Consider the following 22435-nt stretch of genomic DNA (forward strand, 5'->3'; position numbering starts at 1 on the left):
TACACGAGGCTGATAATGATGGGAGTAGTGTCAGTGGTGAGGATTATACACGAGGCTGATAATGATGGGAGTAGTGTCAGTGGTGAGGAGGATTATACAGGAGGCTGATAATGATGAGAGTAGTGTCAGTGGTGAGGATTATACACGAGGCTGATAATGATGGGAGTAGTGTCAGTGGTGAGGAGGATTATACAGGAGGCTGATAATGATGAGAGTAGTGTCAGTGGTGAGGATTATACACGAGGCTGATAATGATGAGAGTAGTGTCAGTGGTGAGGATTATACACGAGGCTGATAATGATGGGAGTAGTGTCAGTGGTGAGGATTATACACGAGGCTGATAATGATGGGAGTAGTGTCAGTGGTGAGGAGGATTATACACGAGGCTGATAATGATGAGAGTAGTGTCAGTGGTGAGGAGGATTATACACGGGGCTGATAATGATGAGAGTAGTGTCAGTGGTGAGGAGGATTATACACGAGGCTGATAATGATGAGAGTAGTGTCAGTGGTGAGGATTATACACGGGGCTGATAATGATGAGAGTAGTGTCAGTGGTGAGGATTATACACGGGGCTGATAATGATGGGAGTAGTGTCAGTGGTGAGGATTATACACGAGGCTGATAATGATGGGAGTAGTGTCAGTGGTGAGGAGGATTATACAGGAGGCTGATAATGATGAGAGTAGTGTCAGTGGTGAGGATTATACACGAGGCTGATAATGATGAGAGTAGTGTCAGTGGTGAGGATTATACACGAGGCTGATAATGATGAGAGTAGTGTCAGTGGTGAGGATTATACAGGAGGCTGATAATGATGGGAGTAGTGTCAGTGGTGAGGATTATACACGGGGCTGATAATGATGAGAGTAGTGTCAGTGGTGAGGAGGATTATACACGAGGCTGATAATGATGAGAGTAGTGTCAGTGGTGAGGATTATACACGGGGCTGATAATGATGGGAGTAGTGTCAGTGGTGAGGAGGATTATACACGAGGCTGATAATGATGGGAGTAGTGTCAGTGGTGAGGATTATACACGAGGCTGATAATGATGAGAGTAGTGTCAGTGGTGAGGATTATACACGGGGCTGATAATGATGAGAGTAGTGTCAGTGGTGAGGATTATACACGAGGCTGATAATGATGGGAGTAGTGTCAGTGGTGAGGAGGATTATACACGAGGCTGATAATGATGGGAGTAGTGTCAGTGGTGAGGATTATACACGAGGCTGATAATGATGAGAGTAGTGTCAGTGGTGAGGATTATACACGGGGCTGATAATGATGAGAGTAGTGTCAGTGGTGAGGAGGATTATACACGAGGCTGATAATGATGAGAGTAGTGTCAGTGGTGAGGAGGATTATACACGAGGCTGATAATGATGAGAGTAGTGTCAGTGGTGAGGAGGATTATACACGAGGCTGATAATGATGAGAGTAGTGTCAGTGGTGAGGAGGATTATACACGAGGCTGATAATGATGAGAGTAGTGTCAGTGGTGAGGATTATACACGAGGCTGATAATGATGAGAGTAGTGTCAGTGGTGAGGATTATACACGAGGCTGATAATGATGAGAGTAGTGTCAGTGGTGAGGAGGATTATACACGAGGCTGATAATGATGGGAGTAGTGTCAGTGGTGAGGATTATACACGAGGCTGATAATGATGAGAGTAGTGTCAGTGGTGAGGATTATACACGAGGCTGATAATGATGGGAGTAGTGTCAGTGGTGAGGATTATACACGAGGCTGATAATGATGGGAGTAGTGTCAGTGGTGAGGAGGATTATACACCAGGCTGATAATGATGGGAGTAGTGTCAGTGGTGAGGAGGATTATACACGAGGCTGATAATGATGAGAGTAGTGTCAGTGGTGAGGATTATACACGGGGCTGATAATGATGGGAGTAGTGTCAGTGGTGAGGATTATACACGAGGCTGATAATGATGAGAGTAGTGTCAGTGGTGAGGATTATACACGAGGCTGATAATGATGAGAGTAGTGTCAGTGGTGAGGAGGATTATACACGAGGCTGATAATGATGAGAGTAGTGTCAGTGGTGAGGATTATACACGAGGCTGATAATGATGAGAGTAGTGTCAGTGGTGAGGAGGATTATACACGAGGCTGATAATGATGAGAGTAGTGTCAGTGGTGAGGATTATACACGAGGCTGATAATGATGGGAGTAGTGTCAGTGGTGAGGATTATACACGAGGCTGATAATGATGAGAGTAGTGTCAGTGGTGAGGATTATACACGGGGCTGATAATGATGAGAGTAGTGTCAGTGGTGAGGAGGATTATACACGAGGCTGATAATGATGGGAGTAGTGTCAGTGGTGAGGATTATACACGGGGCTGATAATGATGGGAGTAGTGTCAGTGGTGAGGATTATACACGAGGCTGATAATGATGAGTAGTGTCAGTGGTGAGGATTATACACGAGGCTGATAATGATGAGAGTAGTGTCAGTGGTGAGGAGGATTATACACGGGGCTGATAATGATGAGAGTAGTGTCAGTGGTGAGGATTATACACGAGGCTGATAATGATGAGAGTAGTGTCAGTGGTGAGGATTATACACGAGGCTGATAATGATGGGAGTAGTGTCAGTGGTGAGGAGGATTATACACGAGGCTGATAATGATGAGAGTAGTGTCAGTGGTGAGGATTATACACGAGGCTGATAATGATGGGAGTAGTGTCAGTGGTGAGGAGGATTATACACGGGGCTGATAATGATGAGAGTAGTGTCAGTGGTGAGGATTATACACGAGGCTGATAATGATGAGAGTAGTGTCAGTGGTGAGGATTATACACGGGGCTGATAATGATGAGAGTAGTGTCAGTGGTGAGGATTATACATGAGGCTGATAATGATGAGAGTAGTGTCAGTGGTGAGGAGGATTATACACGAGGCTGATAATGATGGGAGTAGTGTCAGTGGTGAGGATTATACACGAGGCTGATAATGATGGGAGTAGTGTCAGTGGTGAGGAGGATTATACACGGGGCTGATAATGATGAGAGTAGTGTCAGTGGTGAGGATTATACACGAGGCTGATAATGATGAGAGTAGTGTCAGTGGTGAGGAGGATTATACACGAGGCTGATAATGATGAGAGTAGTGTCAGTGGTGAGGATTATACACGAGGCTGATAATGATGGGAGTAGTGTCAGTGGTGAGGAGGATTATACACGGGGCTGATAATGATGGGAGTAGTGTCAGTGGTGAGGAGGATTATACACGGGGCTGATAATGATGAGAGTAGTGTCAGTGGTGAGGATTATACACGAGGCTGATAATGATGAGAGTAGTGTCAGTGGTGAGGATTATACACGGGGCTGATAATGATGGGAGTAGTGTCAGTGGTGAGGAGGATTATACACGGGGCTGATAATGATGGGAGTAGTGTCAGTGGTGAGGAGGATTATACACGAGGCTGATAATGATGAGAGTAGTGTCAGTGGTGAGGATTATACACGAGGCTGATAATGATGAGAGTAGTGTCAGTGGTGAGGATTATACACGGGGCTGATAATGATGGGAGTAGTGTCAGTGGTGAGGAGGATTATACACGAGGCTGATAATGATGAGAGTAGTGTCAGTGGTGAGGATTATACACGAGGCTGATAATGATGAGAGTAGTGTCAGTGGTGAGGATTATACACGAGGCTGATAATGATGAGAGTAGTGTCAGTGGTGAGGATTATACACGAGGCTGATAATGATGAGAGTAGTGTCAGTGGTGAGGAGGATTATACACGGGGCTGATAATGATGAGAGTAGTGTCAGTGGTGAGGATTATACACGAGGCTGATAATGATGAGAGTAGTGTCAGTGGTGAGGATTATACACGGGGCTGATAATGATGGGAGTAGTGTCAGTGGTGAGGAGGATTATACACGAGGCTGATAATGATGGGAGTAGTGTCAGTGGTGAGGATTATACACGGGGCTGATAATGATGAGAGTAGTGTCAGTGGTGAGGAGGATTATACACGAGGCTGATAATGATGAGAGTAGTGTCAGTGGTGAGGATTATACACGAGGCTGATAATGATGGGAGTAGTGTCAGTGGTGAGGATTATACACGGGGCTGATAATGATGGGAGTAGTGTCAGTGGTGAGGAGGATTATACACGAGGCTGATAATGATGAGAGTAGTGTCAGTGGTGAGGAGGATTATACACGAGGCTGATAATGATGGGAGTAGTGTCAGTGGTGAGGATTATACACGAGGCTGATAATGATGGGAGTAGTGTCAGTGGTGAGGATTATACACGAGGCTGATAATGATGAGAGTAGTGTCAGTGGTGAGGATTATACACGAGGCTGATAATGATGAGAGTAGTGTCAGTGGTGAGGATTATACACGGGGCTGATAATGATGGGAGTAGTGTCAGTGGTGAGGATTATACACGAGGCTGATAATGATGGGAGTAGTGTCAGTGGTGAGGATTATACACGAGGCTGATAATGATGGGAGTAGTGTCAGTGGTGAGGATTATACACGAGGCTGATAATGATGGGAGTAGTGTCAGTGGTGAGGATTATACACGAGGCTGATAATGATGAGAGTAGTGTCAGTGGTGAGGATTATACACGGGGCTGATAATGATGGGAGTAGTGTCAGTGGTGAGGATTATACACGAGGCTGATAATGATGAGAGTAGTGTCAGTGGTGAGGATTATACACGAGGCTGATAATGATGGGAGTAGTGTCAGTGGTGAGGATTATACACGGGGCTGATAATGATGGGAGTAGTGTCAGTGGTGAGGATTATACACGAGGCTGATAATGATGGGAGTAGTGTCAGTGGTGAGGAGGATTATACACGAGGCTGATAATGATGAGAGTAGTGTCAGTGGTGAGGATTATACACGGGGCTGATAATGATGGGAGTAGTGTCAGTGGTGAGGATTATACACGAGGCTGATAATGATGGGAGTAGTGTCAGTGGTGAGGAGGATTATACACGAGGCTGATAATGATGAGAGTAGTGTCAGTGGTGAGGAGGATTATACACGAGGCTGATAATGATGGGAGTAGTGTCAGTGGTGAGGATTATACACGAGGCTGATAATGATGGGAGTAGTGTCAGTGGTGAGGAGGATTATACACGGGGCTGATAATGATGAGTAGTGTCAGTGGTGAGGATTATACACGGGGCTGATAATGATGGGAGTAGTGTCAGTGGTGAGGAGGATTATACACGAGGCTGATAATGATGAGAGTAGTGTCAGTGGTGAGGATTATACACGAGGCTGATAATGATGGGAGTAGTGTCAGTGGTGAGGATTATACACGGGGCTGATAATGATGAGAGTAGTGTCAGTGGTGAGGATTATACACGAGGCTGATAATGATGAGAGTAGTGTCAGTGGTGAGGAGGATTATACACGAGGCTGATAATGATGAGAGTAGTGTCAGTGGTGAGGAGGATTATACACGAGGCTGATAATGATGGGAGTAGTGTCAGTGGTGAGGAGGATTATACACGAGGCTGATAATGATGGGAGTAGTGTCAGTGGTGAGGATTATACACGAGGCTGATAATGATGGGAGTAGTGTCAGTGGTGAGGATTATACACGGGGCTGATAATGATGGGAGTAGTGTCAGTGGTGAGGAGGATTATACACGAGGCTGATAATGATGAGAGTAGTGTCAGTGGTGAGGATTATACACGAGGCTGATAATGATGGGAGTAGTGTCAGTGGTGAGGAGGATTATACACGAGGCTGATAATGATGAGAGTAGTGTCAGTGGTGAGGAGGATTATACACGAGGCTGATAATGATGGGAGTAGTGTCAGTGGTGAGGAGGATTATACACGAGGCTGATAATGATGAGAGTAGTGTCAGTGGTGAGGATTATACAGGAGGCTGATAATGATGAGAGTAGTGTCAGTGGTGAGGATTATACACGGGGCTGATAATGATGAGAGTAGTGTCAGTGGTGAGGAGGATTATACACGAGGCTGATAATGATGAGAGTAGTGTCAGTGGTGAGGATTATACACGGGGCTGATAATGATGAGAGTAGTGTCAGTGGTGAGGAGGATTATACACGAGGCTGATAATGATGAGAGTAGTGTCAGTGGTGAGGAGGATTATACACGAGGCTGATAATGATGAGAGTAGTGTCAGTGGTGAGGATTATACACGGGGCTGATAATGATGAGAGTAGTGTCAGTGGTGAGGAGGATTATACACGAGGCTGATAATGATGAGAGTAGTGTCAGTGGTGAGGAGGATTATACACGGGGCTGATAATGATGAGAGTAGTGTCAGTGGTGAGGATTATACACGAGACTGATAATGATGAGAGTAGTGTCAGTGGTGAGGATTATACACGAGGCTGATAATGATGAGAGTAGTGTCAGTGGTGAGGAGGATTATACACGAGGCTGATAATGATGGGAGTAGTGTCAGTGGTGAGGATTATACACGGGGCTGATAATGATGGGAGTAGTGTCAGTGGTGAGGAGGATTATACACGAGGCTGATAATGATGGGAGTAGTGTCAGTGGTGAGGATTATACACGGGGCTGATAATGATGAGAGTAGTGTCAGTGGTGAGGAGGATTATACACGAGGCTGATAATGATGGGAGTAGTGTCAGTGGTGAGGATTATACACGGGGCTGATAATGATGAGAGTAGTGTCAGTGGTGAGGATTATACACGGGGCTGATAATGATGAGAGTAGTGTCAGTGGTGAGGATTATACACGAGGCTGATAATGATGAGAGTAGTGTCAGTGGTGAGGATTATACACGGGGCTGATAATGATGAGAGTAGTGTCAGTGGTGAGGATTATACACGAGGCTGATAATGATGGGAGTAGTGTCAGTGGTGAGGATTATACACGAGGCTGATAATGATGAGAGTAGTGTCAGTGGTGAGGAGGATTATACACGGGGCTGATAATGATGAGAGTAGTGTCAGTGGTGAGGAGGATTATACACGGGGCTGATAATGATGGGAGTAGTGTCAGTGGTGAGGAGGATTATACACGGGGCTGATAATGATGAGAGTAGTGTCAGTGGTGAGGATTATACACGAGGCTGATAATGATGGGAGTAGTGTCAGTGGTGAGGATTATACACGGGGCTGATAATGATGAGAGTAGTGTCAGTGGTGAGGAGGATTATACACGAGGCTGATAATGATGGGAGTAGTGTCAGTGGTGAGGATTATACACGGGGCTGATAATGATGGGAGTAGTGTCAGTGGTGAGGATTATACACGGGGCTGATAATGATGGGAGTAGTGTCAGTGGTGAGGATTATACACGAGGCTGATAATGATGGGAGTAGTGTCAGTGGTGAGGAGGATTATACACGAGGCTGATAATGATGGGAGTAGTGTCAGTGGTGAGGATTATACACGGGGCTGATAATGATGGGAGTAGTGTCAGTGGTGAGGATTATACACGAGGCTGATAATGATGGGAGTAGTGTCAGTGGTGAGGATTATACACGAGGCTGATAATGATGAGAGTAGTGTCAGTGGTGAGGATTATACACGGGGCTGATAATGATGAGAGTAGTGTCAGTGGTGAGGATTATACACGGGGCTGATAATGATGAGAGTAGTGTCAGTGGTGAGGAGGATTATACACGAGGCTGATAATGATGGGAGTAGTGTCAGTGGTGAGGATTATACACGGGGCTGATAATGATGGGAGTAGTGTCAGTGGTGAGGAGGATTATACACGAGGCTGATAATGATGAGAGTAGTGTCAGTGGTGAGGATTATACACGGGGCTGATAATGATGAGAGTAGTGTCAGTGGTGAGGAGGATTATACACGAGGCTGATAATGATGGGAGTAGTGTCAGTGGTGAGGATTATACACGAGGCTGATAATGATGAGAGTAGTGTCAGTGGTGAGGATTATACACGGGGCTGATAATGATGAGAGTAGTGTCAGTGGTGAGGATTATACACGAGGCTGATAATGATGGGAGTAGTGTCAGTGGTGAGGAGGATTATACACGAGGCTGATAATGATGAGAGTAGTGTCAGTGGTGAGGATTATACACGGGGCTGATAATGATGAGAGTAGTGTCAGTGGTGAGGAGGATTATACACGAGGCTGATAATGATGAGAGTAGTGTCAGTGGTGAGGATTATACACGGGGCTGATAATGATGAGAGTAGTGTCAGTGGTGAGGATTATACACGGGGCTGATAATGATGAGAGTAGTGTCAGTGGTGAGGAGGATTATACACGAGGCTGATAATGATGGGAGTAGTGTCAGTGGTGAGAAGGATTATACACGAGGCTGATAATGATGAGAGTAGTGTCAGTGGTGAGGAGGATTATACACGAGGCTGATAATGATGGGAGTAGTGTCAGTGGTGAGGAGGATTATACACGAGGCTGATAATGATGAGAGTAGTGTCAGTGGTGAGGAGGATTATACACGAGGCTGATAATGATGAGAGTAGTGTCAGTGGTGAGGATTATACACGGGGCTGATAATGATGAGAGTAGTGTCAGTGGTGAGGATTATACACGGGGCTGATAATGATGGGAGTAGTGTCAGTGGTGAGGATTATACACGAGGCTGATAATGATGAGAGTAGTGTCAGTGGTGAGGAGGATTATACACGAGGCTGATAATGATGAGAGTAGTGTCAGTGGTGAGGATTATACACGGGGCTGATAATGATGAGAGTAGTGTCAGTGGTGAGGAGGATTATACACGAGGCTGATAATGATGGGAGTAGTGTCAGTGGTGAGGATTATACACGAGGCTGATAATGATGAGAGTAGTGTCAGTGGTGAGGATTATACACGAGGCTGATAATGATGGGAGTAGTGTCAGTGGTGAGGATTATACACGGGGCTGATAATGATGAGAGTAGTGTCAGTGGTGAGGAGGATTATACACGAGGCTGATAATGATGAGAGTAGTGTCAGTGGTGAGGATTATACACGAGGCTGATAATGATGGGAGTAGTGTCAGTGGTGAGGAGGATTATACACGAGGCTGATAATGATGAGAGTAGTGTCAGTGGTGAGGATTATACACGGGGCTGATAATGATGAGAGTAGTGTCAGTGGTGAGGATTATACACGGGGCTGATAATGATGAGAGTAGTGTCAGTGGTGAGGAGGATTATACACGGGGCTGATAATGATGAGAGTAGTGTCAGTGGTGAGGAGGATTATACACGAGGCTGATAATGATGGGAGTAGTGTCAGTGGTGAGGAGGATTATACACGAGGCTGATAATGATGAGAGTAGTGTCAGTGGTGAGGAGGATTATACACGAGGCTGATAATGATGAGAGTAGTGTCAGTGGTGAGGATTATACACGGGGCTGATAATGATGAGAGTAGTGTCAGTGGTGAGGATTATACACGGGGCTGATAATGATGAGAGTAGTGTCAGTGGTGAGGATTATACACGAGGCTGATAATGATGAGAGTAGTGTCAGTGGTGAGGAGGATTATACACGAGGCTGATAATGATGGGAGTAGTGTCAGTGGTGAGGATTATACACGAGGCTGATAATGATGGGAGTAGTGTCAGTGGTGAGGATTATACAGGAGGCTGATAATGATGAGAGTAGTGTCAGTGGTGAGGAGGATTATACACGGGGCTGATAATGATGAGAGTAGTGTCAGTGGTGAGGATTATACACGAGACTGATAATGATGAGAGTAGTGTCAGTGGTGAGGATTATACACGAGGCTGATAATGATGGGAGTAGTGTCAGTGGTGAGGATTATACACGAGGCTGATAATGATGGGAGTAGTGTCAGTGGTGAGGAGGATTATACACGAGGCTGATAATGATGGGAGTAGTGTCAGTGGTGAGGAGGATTATACACGAGGCTGATAATGATGGGAGTAGTGTCAGTGGTGAGGATTATACAGGAGGCTGATAATGATGAGAGTAGTGTCAGTGGTGAGGAGGATTATACACGGGGCTGATAATGATGAGAGTAGTGTCAGTGGTGAGGATTATACACGAGACTGATAATGATGAGAGTAGTGTCAGTGGTGAGGATTATACACGAGGCTGATAATGATGGGAGTAGTGTCAGTGGTGAGGAGGATTATACACGAGGCTGATAATGATGAGAGTAGTGTCAGTGGTGAGGATTATACACGGGGCTGATAATGATGAGAGTAGTGTCAGTGGTGAGGAGGATTATACACGAGGCTGATAATGATGAGAGTAGTGTCAGTGGTGAGGATTATACACGAGGCTGATAATGATGAGAGTAGTGTCAGTGGTGAGGATTATACACGAGGCTGATAATGATGAGAGTAGTGTCAGTGGTGAGGAGGATTATACACGAGGCTGATAATGATGAGAGTAGTGTCAGTGGTGAGGATTATACAGGAGGCTGATAATGATGGGAGTAGTGTCAGTGGTGAGGAGGATTATACACGAGGCTGATAATGATGGGAGTAGTGTCAGTGGTGAGGAGGATTATACACGGGGCTGATAATGATGGGAGTAGTGTCAGTGGTGAGGATTATACACGAGGCTGATAATGATGAGAGTAGTGTCAGTGGTGAGGATTATACACGAGGCTGATAATGATGAGAGTAGTGTCAGTGGTGAGGAGGATTATACACGAGGCTGATAATGATGAGAGTAGTGTCAGTGGTGAGGAGGATTATACACGGGGCTGATAATGATGGGAGTAGTGTCAGTGGTGAGGATTATACACGAGGCTGATAATGATGGGAGTAGTGTCAGTGGTGAGGATTATACACGAGGCTGATAATGATGGGAGTAGTGTCAGTGGTGAGGATTATACACGAGGCTGATAATGATGGGAGTAGTGTCAGTGGTGAGGATTATACAGGAGGCTGATAATGATGGGAGTAGTGTCAGTGGTGAGGAGGATTATACACGAGGCTGATAATGATGGGAGTAGTGTCAGTGGTGAGGATTATACACGAGGCTGATAATGATGAGAGTAGTGTCAGTGGTGAGGATTATACACGGGGCTGATAATGATGAGAGTAGTGTCAGTGGTGAGGATTATACACGAGGCTGATAATGATGAGAGTAGTGTCAGTGGTGAGGAGGATTATACACGAGGCTGATAATGATGAGAGTAGTGTCAGTGGTGAGGATTATACACGAGGCTGATAATGATGAGAGTAGTGTCAGTGGTGAGGATTATACACGAGGCTGATAATGATGAGAGTAGTGTCAGTGGTGAGGAGGATTATACACGAGGCTGATAATGATGAGAGTAGTGTCAGTGGTGAGGAGGATTATACACGGGGCTGATAATGATGGGAGTAGTGTCAGTGGTGAGGAGGATTATACACGAGGCTGATAATGATGAGAGTAGTGTCAGTGGTGAGGAGGATTATACAGGAGGCTGATAATGATGAGAGTAGTGTCAGTGGTGAGGATTATACACGGGGCTGATAATGATGGGAGTAGTGTCAGTGGTGAGGATTATACACGAGGCTGATAATGATGAGAGTAGTGTCAGTGGTGAGGAGGATTATACACGAGGCTGATAATGATGAGAGTAGTGTCAGTGGTGAGGAGGATTATACACGAGGCTGATAATGATGAGAGTAGTGTCAGTGGTGAGGAGGATTATACACGGGGCTGATAATGATGGGAGTAGTGTCAGTGGTGAGGATTATACACGAGGCTGATAATGATGGGAGTAGTGTCAGTGGTGAGGATTATACACGAGGCTGATAATGATGGGAGTAGTGTCAGTGGTGAGGAGGATTATACACGGGGCTGATAATGATGAGAGTAGTGTCAGTGGTGAGGATTATACACGAGGCTGATAATGATGAGAGTAGTGTCAGTGGTGAGGAGGATTATACACGAGGCTGATAATGATGAGAGTAGTGTCAGTGGTGAGGATTATACACGAGGCTGATAATGATGGGAGTAGTGTCAGTGGTGAGGATTATACACGAGGCTGATAATGATGGGAGTAGTGTCAGTGGTGAGGATTATACACGAGGCTGATAATGATGGGAGTAGTGTCAGTGGTGAGGATTATACACGAGGCTGATAATGATGGGAGTAGTGTCAGTGGTGAGGAGGATTATACACGGGGCTGATAATGATGAGAGTAGTGTCAGTGGTGAGGATTATACACGAGGCTGATAATGATGAGAGTAGTGTCAGAGCTTCCTTGCACCTGTAACACTACTCCCATAATTTCATCGCTGTGGAGACAAATCTTTGAGACCTGATGTAGGGGCAGCATCTTTAAGACTTATTCCTTCACTTGGTAACACAGAAAAACTATTTTCCATAGTTCCTACCAAAATAGTCACCCAGGACGGGGGCCGCGGGAGGCAGGAGGGGGGGACGGGGGCCGCGGGAGGCAGGAGGGGGGGACGGGGGCCGCGGGAGGCTGGAGGGGGGGACGGGGGCCGCGGGAGGCAGGAGGGGGGGACGGGGGCCGCGGGGAACGGTGCTGTGGGAGGCAGGAGGGGGGGATTCTTGGTGGTTGGAGGAGTTGGCCGGCCGCGGGTTTGGCTGGTGTTATTGGGGGCTCCGTCACTCACATGTGGATTTAGAAGTCACTGGACATTCATTGATTTCTGAGCAGAACAGATTTGGCCAAGGGGTAAAAACCTTGGGTCTATGAACAGGTCACTACGTCTAGTCAGAAACACACAGAAGTCGGGTCGTTACCTCGGACAGTTCTCCTAGTAATTGCTGCCAGTGAAGAGAGAATCTAGAATTATACATGTGATTATACAGAGGGTCACACAACACACAGGGAACCCGCCTGGACAGATCCAGGACTGAGAGAGAGAAGGAAAAGGTCACCCTGGGTCATGGGGTCTCCTATGACTCCTCCTGGCCCTAGACCGTGGTCACCCTGGGTCATGGGGTCTCCAATGACTCCTCCTGGCCCTAGACCGTGGTCACCCTGGGTCATGGGGTCTCCTATGACACCTCCTGGCCCTAGACCGTGGTCACCCTGGGTCATGGGGTCTCCTATGACTCCTCCTGGCCCTAGACCGTGGTCACCCTGGGTCATGGGGTCTCCTAGGACTCCTCCTGGCCCTAGACCGTGGTCACCCTGGGTCATGGGGTCTCCTAGGACTCCTCCTGGCCCTAGACCGTGGTCACCCTGGGTCATGGGGTCTCCTAGGACTCCTCCTGGCCCTAGACCGTGGTCACCCTGGGTCATGGGGTCTCCTATGACTCCTCCTGGCCCTAGACCGTGGTCACCCTGGGTCATGGGGTCTCCTAGGACTCCTCCTGGCCCTAGACCGTGGTCACCCTGGGTCATGGGGTCTCCTATGACACCTCCTGGCCCTAGACCGTGGTCACCCTGGGTCATGGGGTCTCCTAGGACTCCTCCTGGCCCTAGACCGTGGTCACCCTGGGTCATGGGGTCTCCTAGGACTCCTCCTGGCCCTAGACCGTGGTCACCCTGGGTCATGGGGTCTCCTAGGACTCCTCCTGGCCCTAGACCGTGGTCACCCTGCCACAGACATGGGGGGGATGGAATAATTACTCCCACCGGATCCAGGATGGTTGTCTGGAAACTCCAGGGTCGGACTCTATGAGCGGACGGTCTCTTGGGTGCTGCCATCTCCTCACACTTTATAACCCACCCCAGACCGGCGTGGTCCTAATAATATATCGCTGCCGAGGCCTATAGTGACCCATTAAGGGACTCGTTACATCCCACAGCAGCAGTCCTGAAGGAAGAACCCAAGAACAAGTCAAGCCTAGAAATCACTAGAGGCAAAGGATGTGCCCCCATTACAGCCCTGCCCACCCCTCACTATTACTCCCCAGTAGATCGGCATTTGCTGGCGCTAATAACACGGAATAGTTGGGGGACGTCACTAATGATAACATTTCACAGATATAAAGGGATCAGATCAAGAAACAAGAAGTAAAAAGTATTTAGTAAAGTGCATGCAAAGCAGCGGGTCAGAGCCTGGCAGGCCACACGCACGCTGACACCCACCTTAAAGAGCGCAAACTCCTTCTTTGGCATCAAAAGCTGTTACCAGAGGATAACGAGGTCAGAGTCAATGGTGTGGAATTGTATCAGACAAGACATAAAGTCTGCAATGTCGCTTCAGGATCAGAGCTCAAGGTAAAAGAGTAGGAGAGCAGCGGAGCCCGGACCCAGAGGCGACACTTATCATTATAACAGCGGGGCTGCCCACCTAGAATGTGACGGCTTCCTGCCAAACACAATGAGCGGTGTCCCGTGTTCACCTGCCTAGGAGCTCAGTGATCTACTATATACAGTGACTGCCTAGGAGCTCAGTGATCTACTATATACTGCGCCTGCCTAGGAGCTCAGTGATCTACTATATACTGCGCCTGCCTAGGAGCTCAGTGATCTACTATATACTGCGCCTGCCTAGGAGCTCAGTGATCTACTATATACTGCGCCTGCCTAGGAGCTCAGTGATCTACTATATACAGTGACTGCCTAGGAGCTCAGTGATCTACTATATACAGTGACTGCCTAGGAGCTCAGTGATCTACTATATACTGCGCCTGCCTAGGAGCTCAGTGATCTACTATATACAGTGACTGCCTAGGAGCTCAGTGATCTATTATATATATATACACAGTGAAGGAAATAAGTATTTGATCCCTTGCTGATTTTGTAAGTTTGCCCACTGTCAAAGACATGAACAGTCTAGAATTTTTAGGCTAGGTTAATGTTACCAGTGAGAGTAAGATTATATATAAAAAAAAACAGAAAATCACATTGTCAAAATGATCTCAATTTATTTGCATTGTGCAGAGAGAAATAAGTATGTGACCCCCTACCAACCATTAAGAGTTCAGCCTCCTCCAGACCAGTTACTGCTCCAAATCACCTTGGTGCCGGCATTATAGACAGCTCTTACATGGTCACCTGTATAACAGACTCCTGTCCACAGACTCAATGATCAGTCTGACTCTAACCTCTACAACATGGGCAAGACCAAAGAGCTTTCTAAGGATGTCAGGGACAAGATCATAGACCTGCACAAGGCTGGAATGGGCTACAAAACCATAAGTAAGACGCTGGCTGAGAAGGAGACAACTGTTGGTGCAATAGTAAGAAAATGGAAGACATACAAAATGACTGTCAATCGACATCGATCTGGGGCTCCATGCAAAATCTCACCTCGTGGGGTATCCTTGATCCTGAGGAAGGTGAGAGCTCAGCCGAAAACTACACGGGGGGAACTTGTTAATGATCTCAAGGCAGCTGGGACCACAGTCACCAAGAAAACCATTGGGAACACATTACAATCCTGCAGTGCCCGCAAGGTCCCCCTGCTCAAGAAGCCACATGTACAGGCCCGTCTGACGTCTGCAAATGAACATCTGGATGATTCTGGGAGTGATTGGGAGAAGGTGCTGTGGTCAGATGAGACTGAAATTGAGCTCTTTGGCATTAACTCAACTCGCCGTGTTTGGAGGAAGAGAAATGCTGCCTATGACCCAAAGAACACCGTCCCCACTGTCAAGCATGGAGGTGGAAACATTATGTTTTGGGGGTGTTTCTCTGCTAAGGGCACAGGACTACTTCACCGCATCAATGGGAGAATGGATGGAGCCATGTACCGTCAAATCCTGAGTGACAACCTCCTTCCCTCCACCAGGACATTAAAAATGGCTCGTGGCTGGGTCTTCCAGCACGACAATGACCCGAAACATACAGCCAAGGCAACAAAGGAGTGGCTCAAAAAGAAGCTCATTAAGGTCATGGAGTGGCCTAGCCAGTCTCCAGTCCTTAATCCCATCGAAAACTTATGGAGGGAGCTGAAGATCCGCGTTGCCAAGCGACAGCCTCGAAATCTTAATGATTTACAGATGATCTGCAAAGAGGAGTGGGCCAAAATTCCATCTAACATGTGTGCAAACCTCATCATCAACAACAAAAAACGTCTGACTGCTGTGCTTGCCAACAAGGGTTTTGCCACCAAGTATTAAGTCTTGTTTGCCAAAGGGATCAAATACTTATTTCTCTGTGCACAATGCAAATAAATATATATAATTTTGACTATGTGATTTTCTTTTGTTTTTTTTTTATATAATCTATCTCTCACTGGTAAAATTAACCTAGCCTAAAAATTCTAGACTGTTCATGTCTTTGACAGTGGGCAAACTTACAAAATCAGCAAGGGATCAAATACTTATTTCCTTCACTGTATATATATATATATATATATATATATATATATATATATATATATATATATATATATATATATATATATATATATATATATATACACTGTGCCTGCCTAGAAGCTCAGTGATCTACTATATACAGTGCCTAGGAGCTCAGTGATCTACTATATACAGTGCCTAGGAGCTCAGTGATCTACTATATACAGTGCCTAGGAGCTCAGTAATCTACTATATACTGCGCCTGCCTAGGAGCTCAGTGATCTACTATATACTGCGCCTGCCTAGGAGCTCAGTGATCTACTATATATATATATATATATATATATATATATATATATATGTACATACATACATACATACACACTGTGCCTGCCTAGGAGCTCAGTGATCTACTATATACAGTGCCTAGGAGCTCAGTGATCTACTATATACAGTGCCTAGGAGCTCAGTGATCTACTATATACTGTGCCTGCCTAGGAGCTCAGTGATCTACTATATACAGTACCTGCCTAGGAGCTCAGTGATCTACTATATACAGTACCTGCCTAGGAGCTCAGTGATCTACTATATACTGCGCCTGCCTAGGAGCTCAGTGATCTACTATATACTGCGCCTGCCTAGGAGCTCAGTGATCTACTATATACAGTACCTGCCTAGGAGCTCAGTGATCTACTATATACAGTACCTGCCTAGGAGCTCAGTGATCTACTATATACAGTACCTGCCTAGGAGCTCAGTGATCTACTATATACTGCGCCTGCCTAGGAGCTCAGTGATCTACTATATACTGCGCCTGCCTAGGAGCTCAGTGATCTACTATATACAGTAACTGCCTAGGAGCTCAGAGTTCTGCTATATACAGTACCTGCCTAGGAGCTCAGTGATCTACTATATACAGTGACTGCCTAGGAGCTCAGTGATCAACTATATGCAGTGACTGCCTAGGAGCTCAGTGATCAACTATATACAGTGACTGCCTAGGAGCTCAGTGATCTACTATATACAGTGCCTGCCTAGAAGCCCAGTGATCTACTTTATACAATGACTGTGCAGTGATCTACTATATACAATGACTGTGCAGTGATCTACTATACACAATGACTGTGCAGTGATCTACTATACACAATGACTGCGTAGTGATCTACTTTATACAATGTCTGTGCAGTGATCTACTATATATGACTGCTCAGTGATCTACTATACACAATGATTGCTCAGTGATCTACTATACACAATGACTGTGCAGTGATCTACTATACACAATGACTGTGAAGTGATCTAATATATACCATGACTGCTCAGTGATCTACTACACACAATGACTGCTCAGTGATCTACTACACACAATGACTATGCAGTGATCTACTACACACAATGACTATGCAGTGATCTACTACACACAATGGCTATGCAGTGATCTACTATACACAATGACTGCACAGTGATCTTCTATACACAATGACTATGCAGTGATCTACTATATACAATGACTGCTCAGTGATCTACTATATACCATGACTGCTCAGTGATCTACTATACACAATGACTGTGCAGTGATCTACTATAAACAATGACTGTGCAGTGATCTACTATACACAATGACTGTGCAGTGATCTACTATACACAATGACCGCACAGTGATCTACTATACACAATGACTGCGCAGTGATCTACTATACACAATTACTGTGCAGTTATCTACTATATACAATGACTTGCAGTGATCTACTATACACAATGACTATGCAGTGATCTACTATATACAATGACTGTGCAGTGATCTACTATACACAATGACTATGCAGTGATCTACTATAAACAATGACTGTGCAGTGATCTACTATACACAATGACTGCTCAGTGATCTACTATACACAATGACTGTGCAGTGATCTACTATAAACAATGACTGTGCAGTGATCTACTATACACAATGACTGTGCAGTGATCTACTATACACAATGACTGTGCAGTGATCTACTATACACAATGACTGTGCAGTGATCTACTATACACAATGACTGTGCAGTGATCTACTATACACAATGACTGTGCAGTGATCTACTATACACAATGACCGCTCAGTGATCTACTATACACAATGACTGTGCAGTGATCTACTATAAACAATGACTGTGCAGTGATCTACTATACACAATGACTGTGCAGTGATCTACTATACACAATGACTGTGCAGTGATCTACTATACACAATGACTGTGCACTGATCTACTATACACAATGACTGTGCAGTGATCTACTATACACAATGACCGCGCAGTGATCTACTATACACAATGACCGCTCAGTGATCTACTATACACAATGACTGCGCAGTGATCTACTATACACAATGACTGCGCAGTGATATAAACTCAATGAATGCTTTATCATTTACTATACACAACCTGTTTAGTGATCTTCTACATACAATGACTGCTCATTAATAATATTCCTTCTGTACAGCCAAGCGCACGCTATGGAATATAGAACTGTCCATACAAGAAGAATTTCACAATTCACAGGGAGCAAAGTGTTAATGAGCATTAACATGAAATACTGGGCGGATGTACCTGGATCGTCTGGCTGTAGTGCGGCTCTGAACGCTCTGACGAGGGCTCCTCACTTTTCATTACTCCCAGAATATTGTTTGGCACAAATCCACAAGAACCACTGGAATTCTGAACCTTCCACCACTGTTTCCTATCATCAAGGACCTGAAAAGCGGACAGAGAAGTAGGTGAACTGAGCTCTGCTACATCAGAAGGGACACTTCATGTTAGAGAGGGAACCTGCAAATGAGACTCAGCTTTCAAGATCGAGGCCATTGGATTCTAAAGCCTCAGATAGACATGGAGACTTGCAGGTGCGGCAGAGTCCAGGCGGCTGGTGGAAGAAGTCCTAACTCTGGTAACAAATGTCCTCTTAGAGGATCTCATCTGTACTTCCAAATAAGACAATAAAGATCTCAACCTCCCGAGAAGAGGAAACGTCTCAGAGATCGCACTTCTTACTTCTGAATTATTCACCTGTGCAATGGCCACAGACGAGAACCGGGCTGAAACATTGAATCTCCTTTATCACTGAACCTCCGGAGCGGCCATCTTTACTTATCTCATAGCGAATATATATATATCCCTGTATATGTCTCAAGCAGCAGATTGCGGCCAGTTCGGTTTGAACAGTTAAGAACCGTAACGCTGCCACATCCACCTGTCCCGGACGATGAATAGAGTATAATAAGAGACACTATATATACACTACTAATAGTAAGAAATAAGAGACACTATATATACACTACTAATAGTAAGAAATAAGAGATATTATATATACACTACTAATAGTAAGAAATAAGAGACACTATATATACACTACTAATAGTAAGAAATAAGAGAAATTATATATACACTACTAATAGTAAGAAGTAAGAGATACTATATATACACTACTAATAGTAAGAAATAAGAGACACTATATATACACACTACTAATCGTAAGAAATAAGAGATACTATATATACACTACTAATAGTAAGTAATAAGAGACACTATATATACACTACTAATAGTAAGAAATAAGAGATACTATATATACACACTACTAATAGTAAGAAATAAGAGACACTATATATACACACTACTAATAGTAAGAAATAAGAGATACTATATATACACTACTAATAGTAAGTAATAAGAGACACTATATATACACTACTAATAGTAAGAAATAAGAGATATTATATATACACTACTAATAGTAAGAAATAAGAGATACTATATATACACTACTAATAGTAAGAAATAAGAGACACTATATATACACTACTAATAGTAAGAAATAAGAGATATTATATACACTACTAATAGTAAGAAATAAGAGATACTATATATACACTACTAATAGTAAGAAATAAGAGACACTATATATACACTACTAATAGTAAGAAATAAGAGACACTATATATACACTACTAATAGTAAGAAATAAGAGACACTATATATATACACACTACTAATAGTAAGAAATAAGAGACACTATATATACACTACTAATAGTAAGAAATAAGAGACACTATATATACACTACTAATAGTAAGAAATAAGAGACACTATATATACACACTACTAATAGTAAGAAATAAGAGATACTATATATACACACTACTAATAGTAAGAAATAAGAGATATTATATATACACTACTAATAGTAAGAAATAAGAGACACTATATATACACTACTAATAGTAAGAAATAAGAGATATTATATATACACTACTAATAGTAAGAAATAAGAGATACTATATATACACTACTAATAGTAAGAAATAAGAGACACTATATATACACTACTAATAGTAAGAAATAAGAGACACTATATATACACTACTAATAGTAAGAAATAAGAGATACTATATATATACACTACTAATAGTAAGAAATAAGAGATACTATATATACACACTACTAATAGTAAGAAATAAGAGATATTATATATACACTACTAATAGTAAGAAATAAGAGACACTATATATACACTACTAATAGTAAGAAATAAGAGATACTATATATACACTACTAATAGTAAGAAATAAGAGATACTATATATACACTACTAATAGTAAGAAATAAGAGACACTATATATACACTACTAATAGTAAGAAATAAGAGACACTATATATACACTACTAATAGTAAGAAATAAGAGATACTATATATATACACTACTAATAGTAAGAAATAAGAGACACTATATATACACTACTAATAGTAAGAAATAAGAGACACTATATATACACTACTAATAGTAAGAAATAAGAGACACTATATATACACTACTAATAGTAAGAAATAAGAGATATTATATATACACTACTAATAGTAAGAAATAAGAGACACTATATATACACTACTAATAGTAAGAAATAAGAGACACTATATATACACTACTAATAGTAAGAAATAAGAGACACTATATATACACTACTAATAGTAAGAAATAAGAGACACTATATACACACTACTAATAGTAAGAAATAAGAGATACTATATATACACTACTAATAGTAAGAAATAAGAGATACTATATATATACACTACTAATAGTAAGAAATAAGAGATATTATATATACACTACTAATAGTAAGAAATAAGAGATACTATATATACACTACTAATAGTAAGAAATAAGAGACACTATATATACACTACTAATAGTAAGAAATAAGAGATACTATATATACACTACTAATAGTAAGAAATAAGAGACACTATATATACACTACTAATAGTAAGAAATAAGAGATATTATATATACACTACTAATAGTAAGAAATAAGAGACACTATATATACACTACTAATAGTAAGAAATAAGAGAAATTATATATACACTACTAATAGTAAGAAGTAAGAGATACTATATATACACTACTAATAGTAAGAAATAAGAGACACTATATATACACTACTAATAGTAAGTAATAAGAGACACTATATATACACTACTAATAGTAAGAAATAAGAGATACTATATATACACACTACTAATAGTAAGAAATAAGAGACACTATATATACACACTACTAATAGTAAGAAATAAGAGATACTATATATACACTACTAATAGTAAGTAATAAGAGACACTATATATACACTACTAATAGTAAGAAATAAGAGATATTATATATACACTACTAATAGTAAGAAATAAGAGATACTATATATACACTACTAATAGTAAGAAATAAGAGACACTATATATACACTACTAATAGTAAGAAATAAGAGATATTATATACACTACTAATAGTAAGAAATAAGAGATACTATATATACACTACTAATAGTAAGAAATAAGAGACACTATATATACACTACTAATAGTAAGAAATAAGAGATATTATATACACTACTAATAGTAAGAAATAAGAGATACTATATATACACTACTAATAGTAAGAAATAAGAGACACTATATATACACTACTAATAGTAAGAAATAAGAGATATTATATATACACACTACTAATAGTAAGAAATAAGAGATACTATATATACACTACTAATAGTAAGAAATAAGAGACACTATATATACACTACTAATAGTAAGTAATAAGAGACACTATATATACACTACTAATAGTAAGAAATAAGAGATATTATATACACTACTAATAGTAAGAAATAAGAGATACTATATATACACTACTAATAGTAAGAAATAAGAGACACTATATATACACTACTAATAGTAAGAAATAAGAGATATTATATATACACTACTAA

The 22435-nt window shown here is 42.6% G+C and overlaps 1 protein-coding gene across 4 annotated transcripts in view; it reads right to left on the reverse strand.

The window, feature by feature from the left end:
* LOC142720885 (epidermal growth factor receptor kinase substrate 8-like) overlaps nt 1–22435 on the reverse strand; it is a 63407-nt gene that overhangs the window by 18994 nt on the left and 21978 nt on the right. For 3 of the 4 annotated variants that reach the window (XM_075848820.1, XM_075848822.1, XM_075848821.1), the window contains exons 2-3: nt 18725–18868; nt 12675–12698 (exon numbers count right to left, since the gene is read on the reverse strand). In XM_075848820.1, coding sequence (XP_075704935.1) covers nt 12675–12698; nt 18725–18868 — 168 coding nt within the window. The remainder of the gene's footprint in view (nt 1–12674; nt 12699–18724; nt 18869–22435) is intronic. The other variant, XM_075848819.1, reaches the window with a different exon arrangement.

The sequence above is a fragment of the Rhinoderma darwinii genome, unplaced genomic scaffold (assembly GCF_050947455.1).
Source record: "Rhinoderma darwinii isolate aRhiDar2 unplaced genomic scaffold, aRhiDar2.hap1 Scaffold_51, whole genome shotgun sequence".
Taxonomy (NCBI): Eukaryota; Metazoa; Chordata; class Amphibia; order Anura; family Rhinodermatidae; genus Rhinoderma; species Rhinoderma darwinii.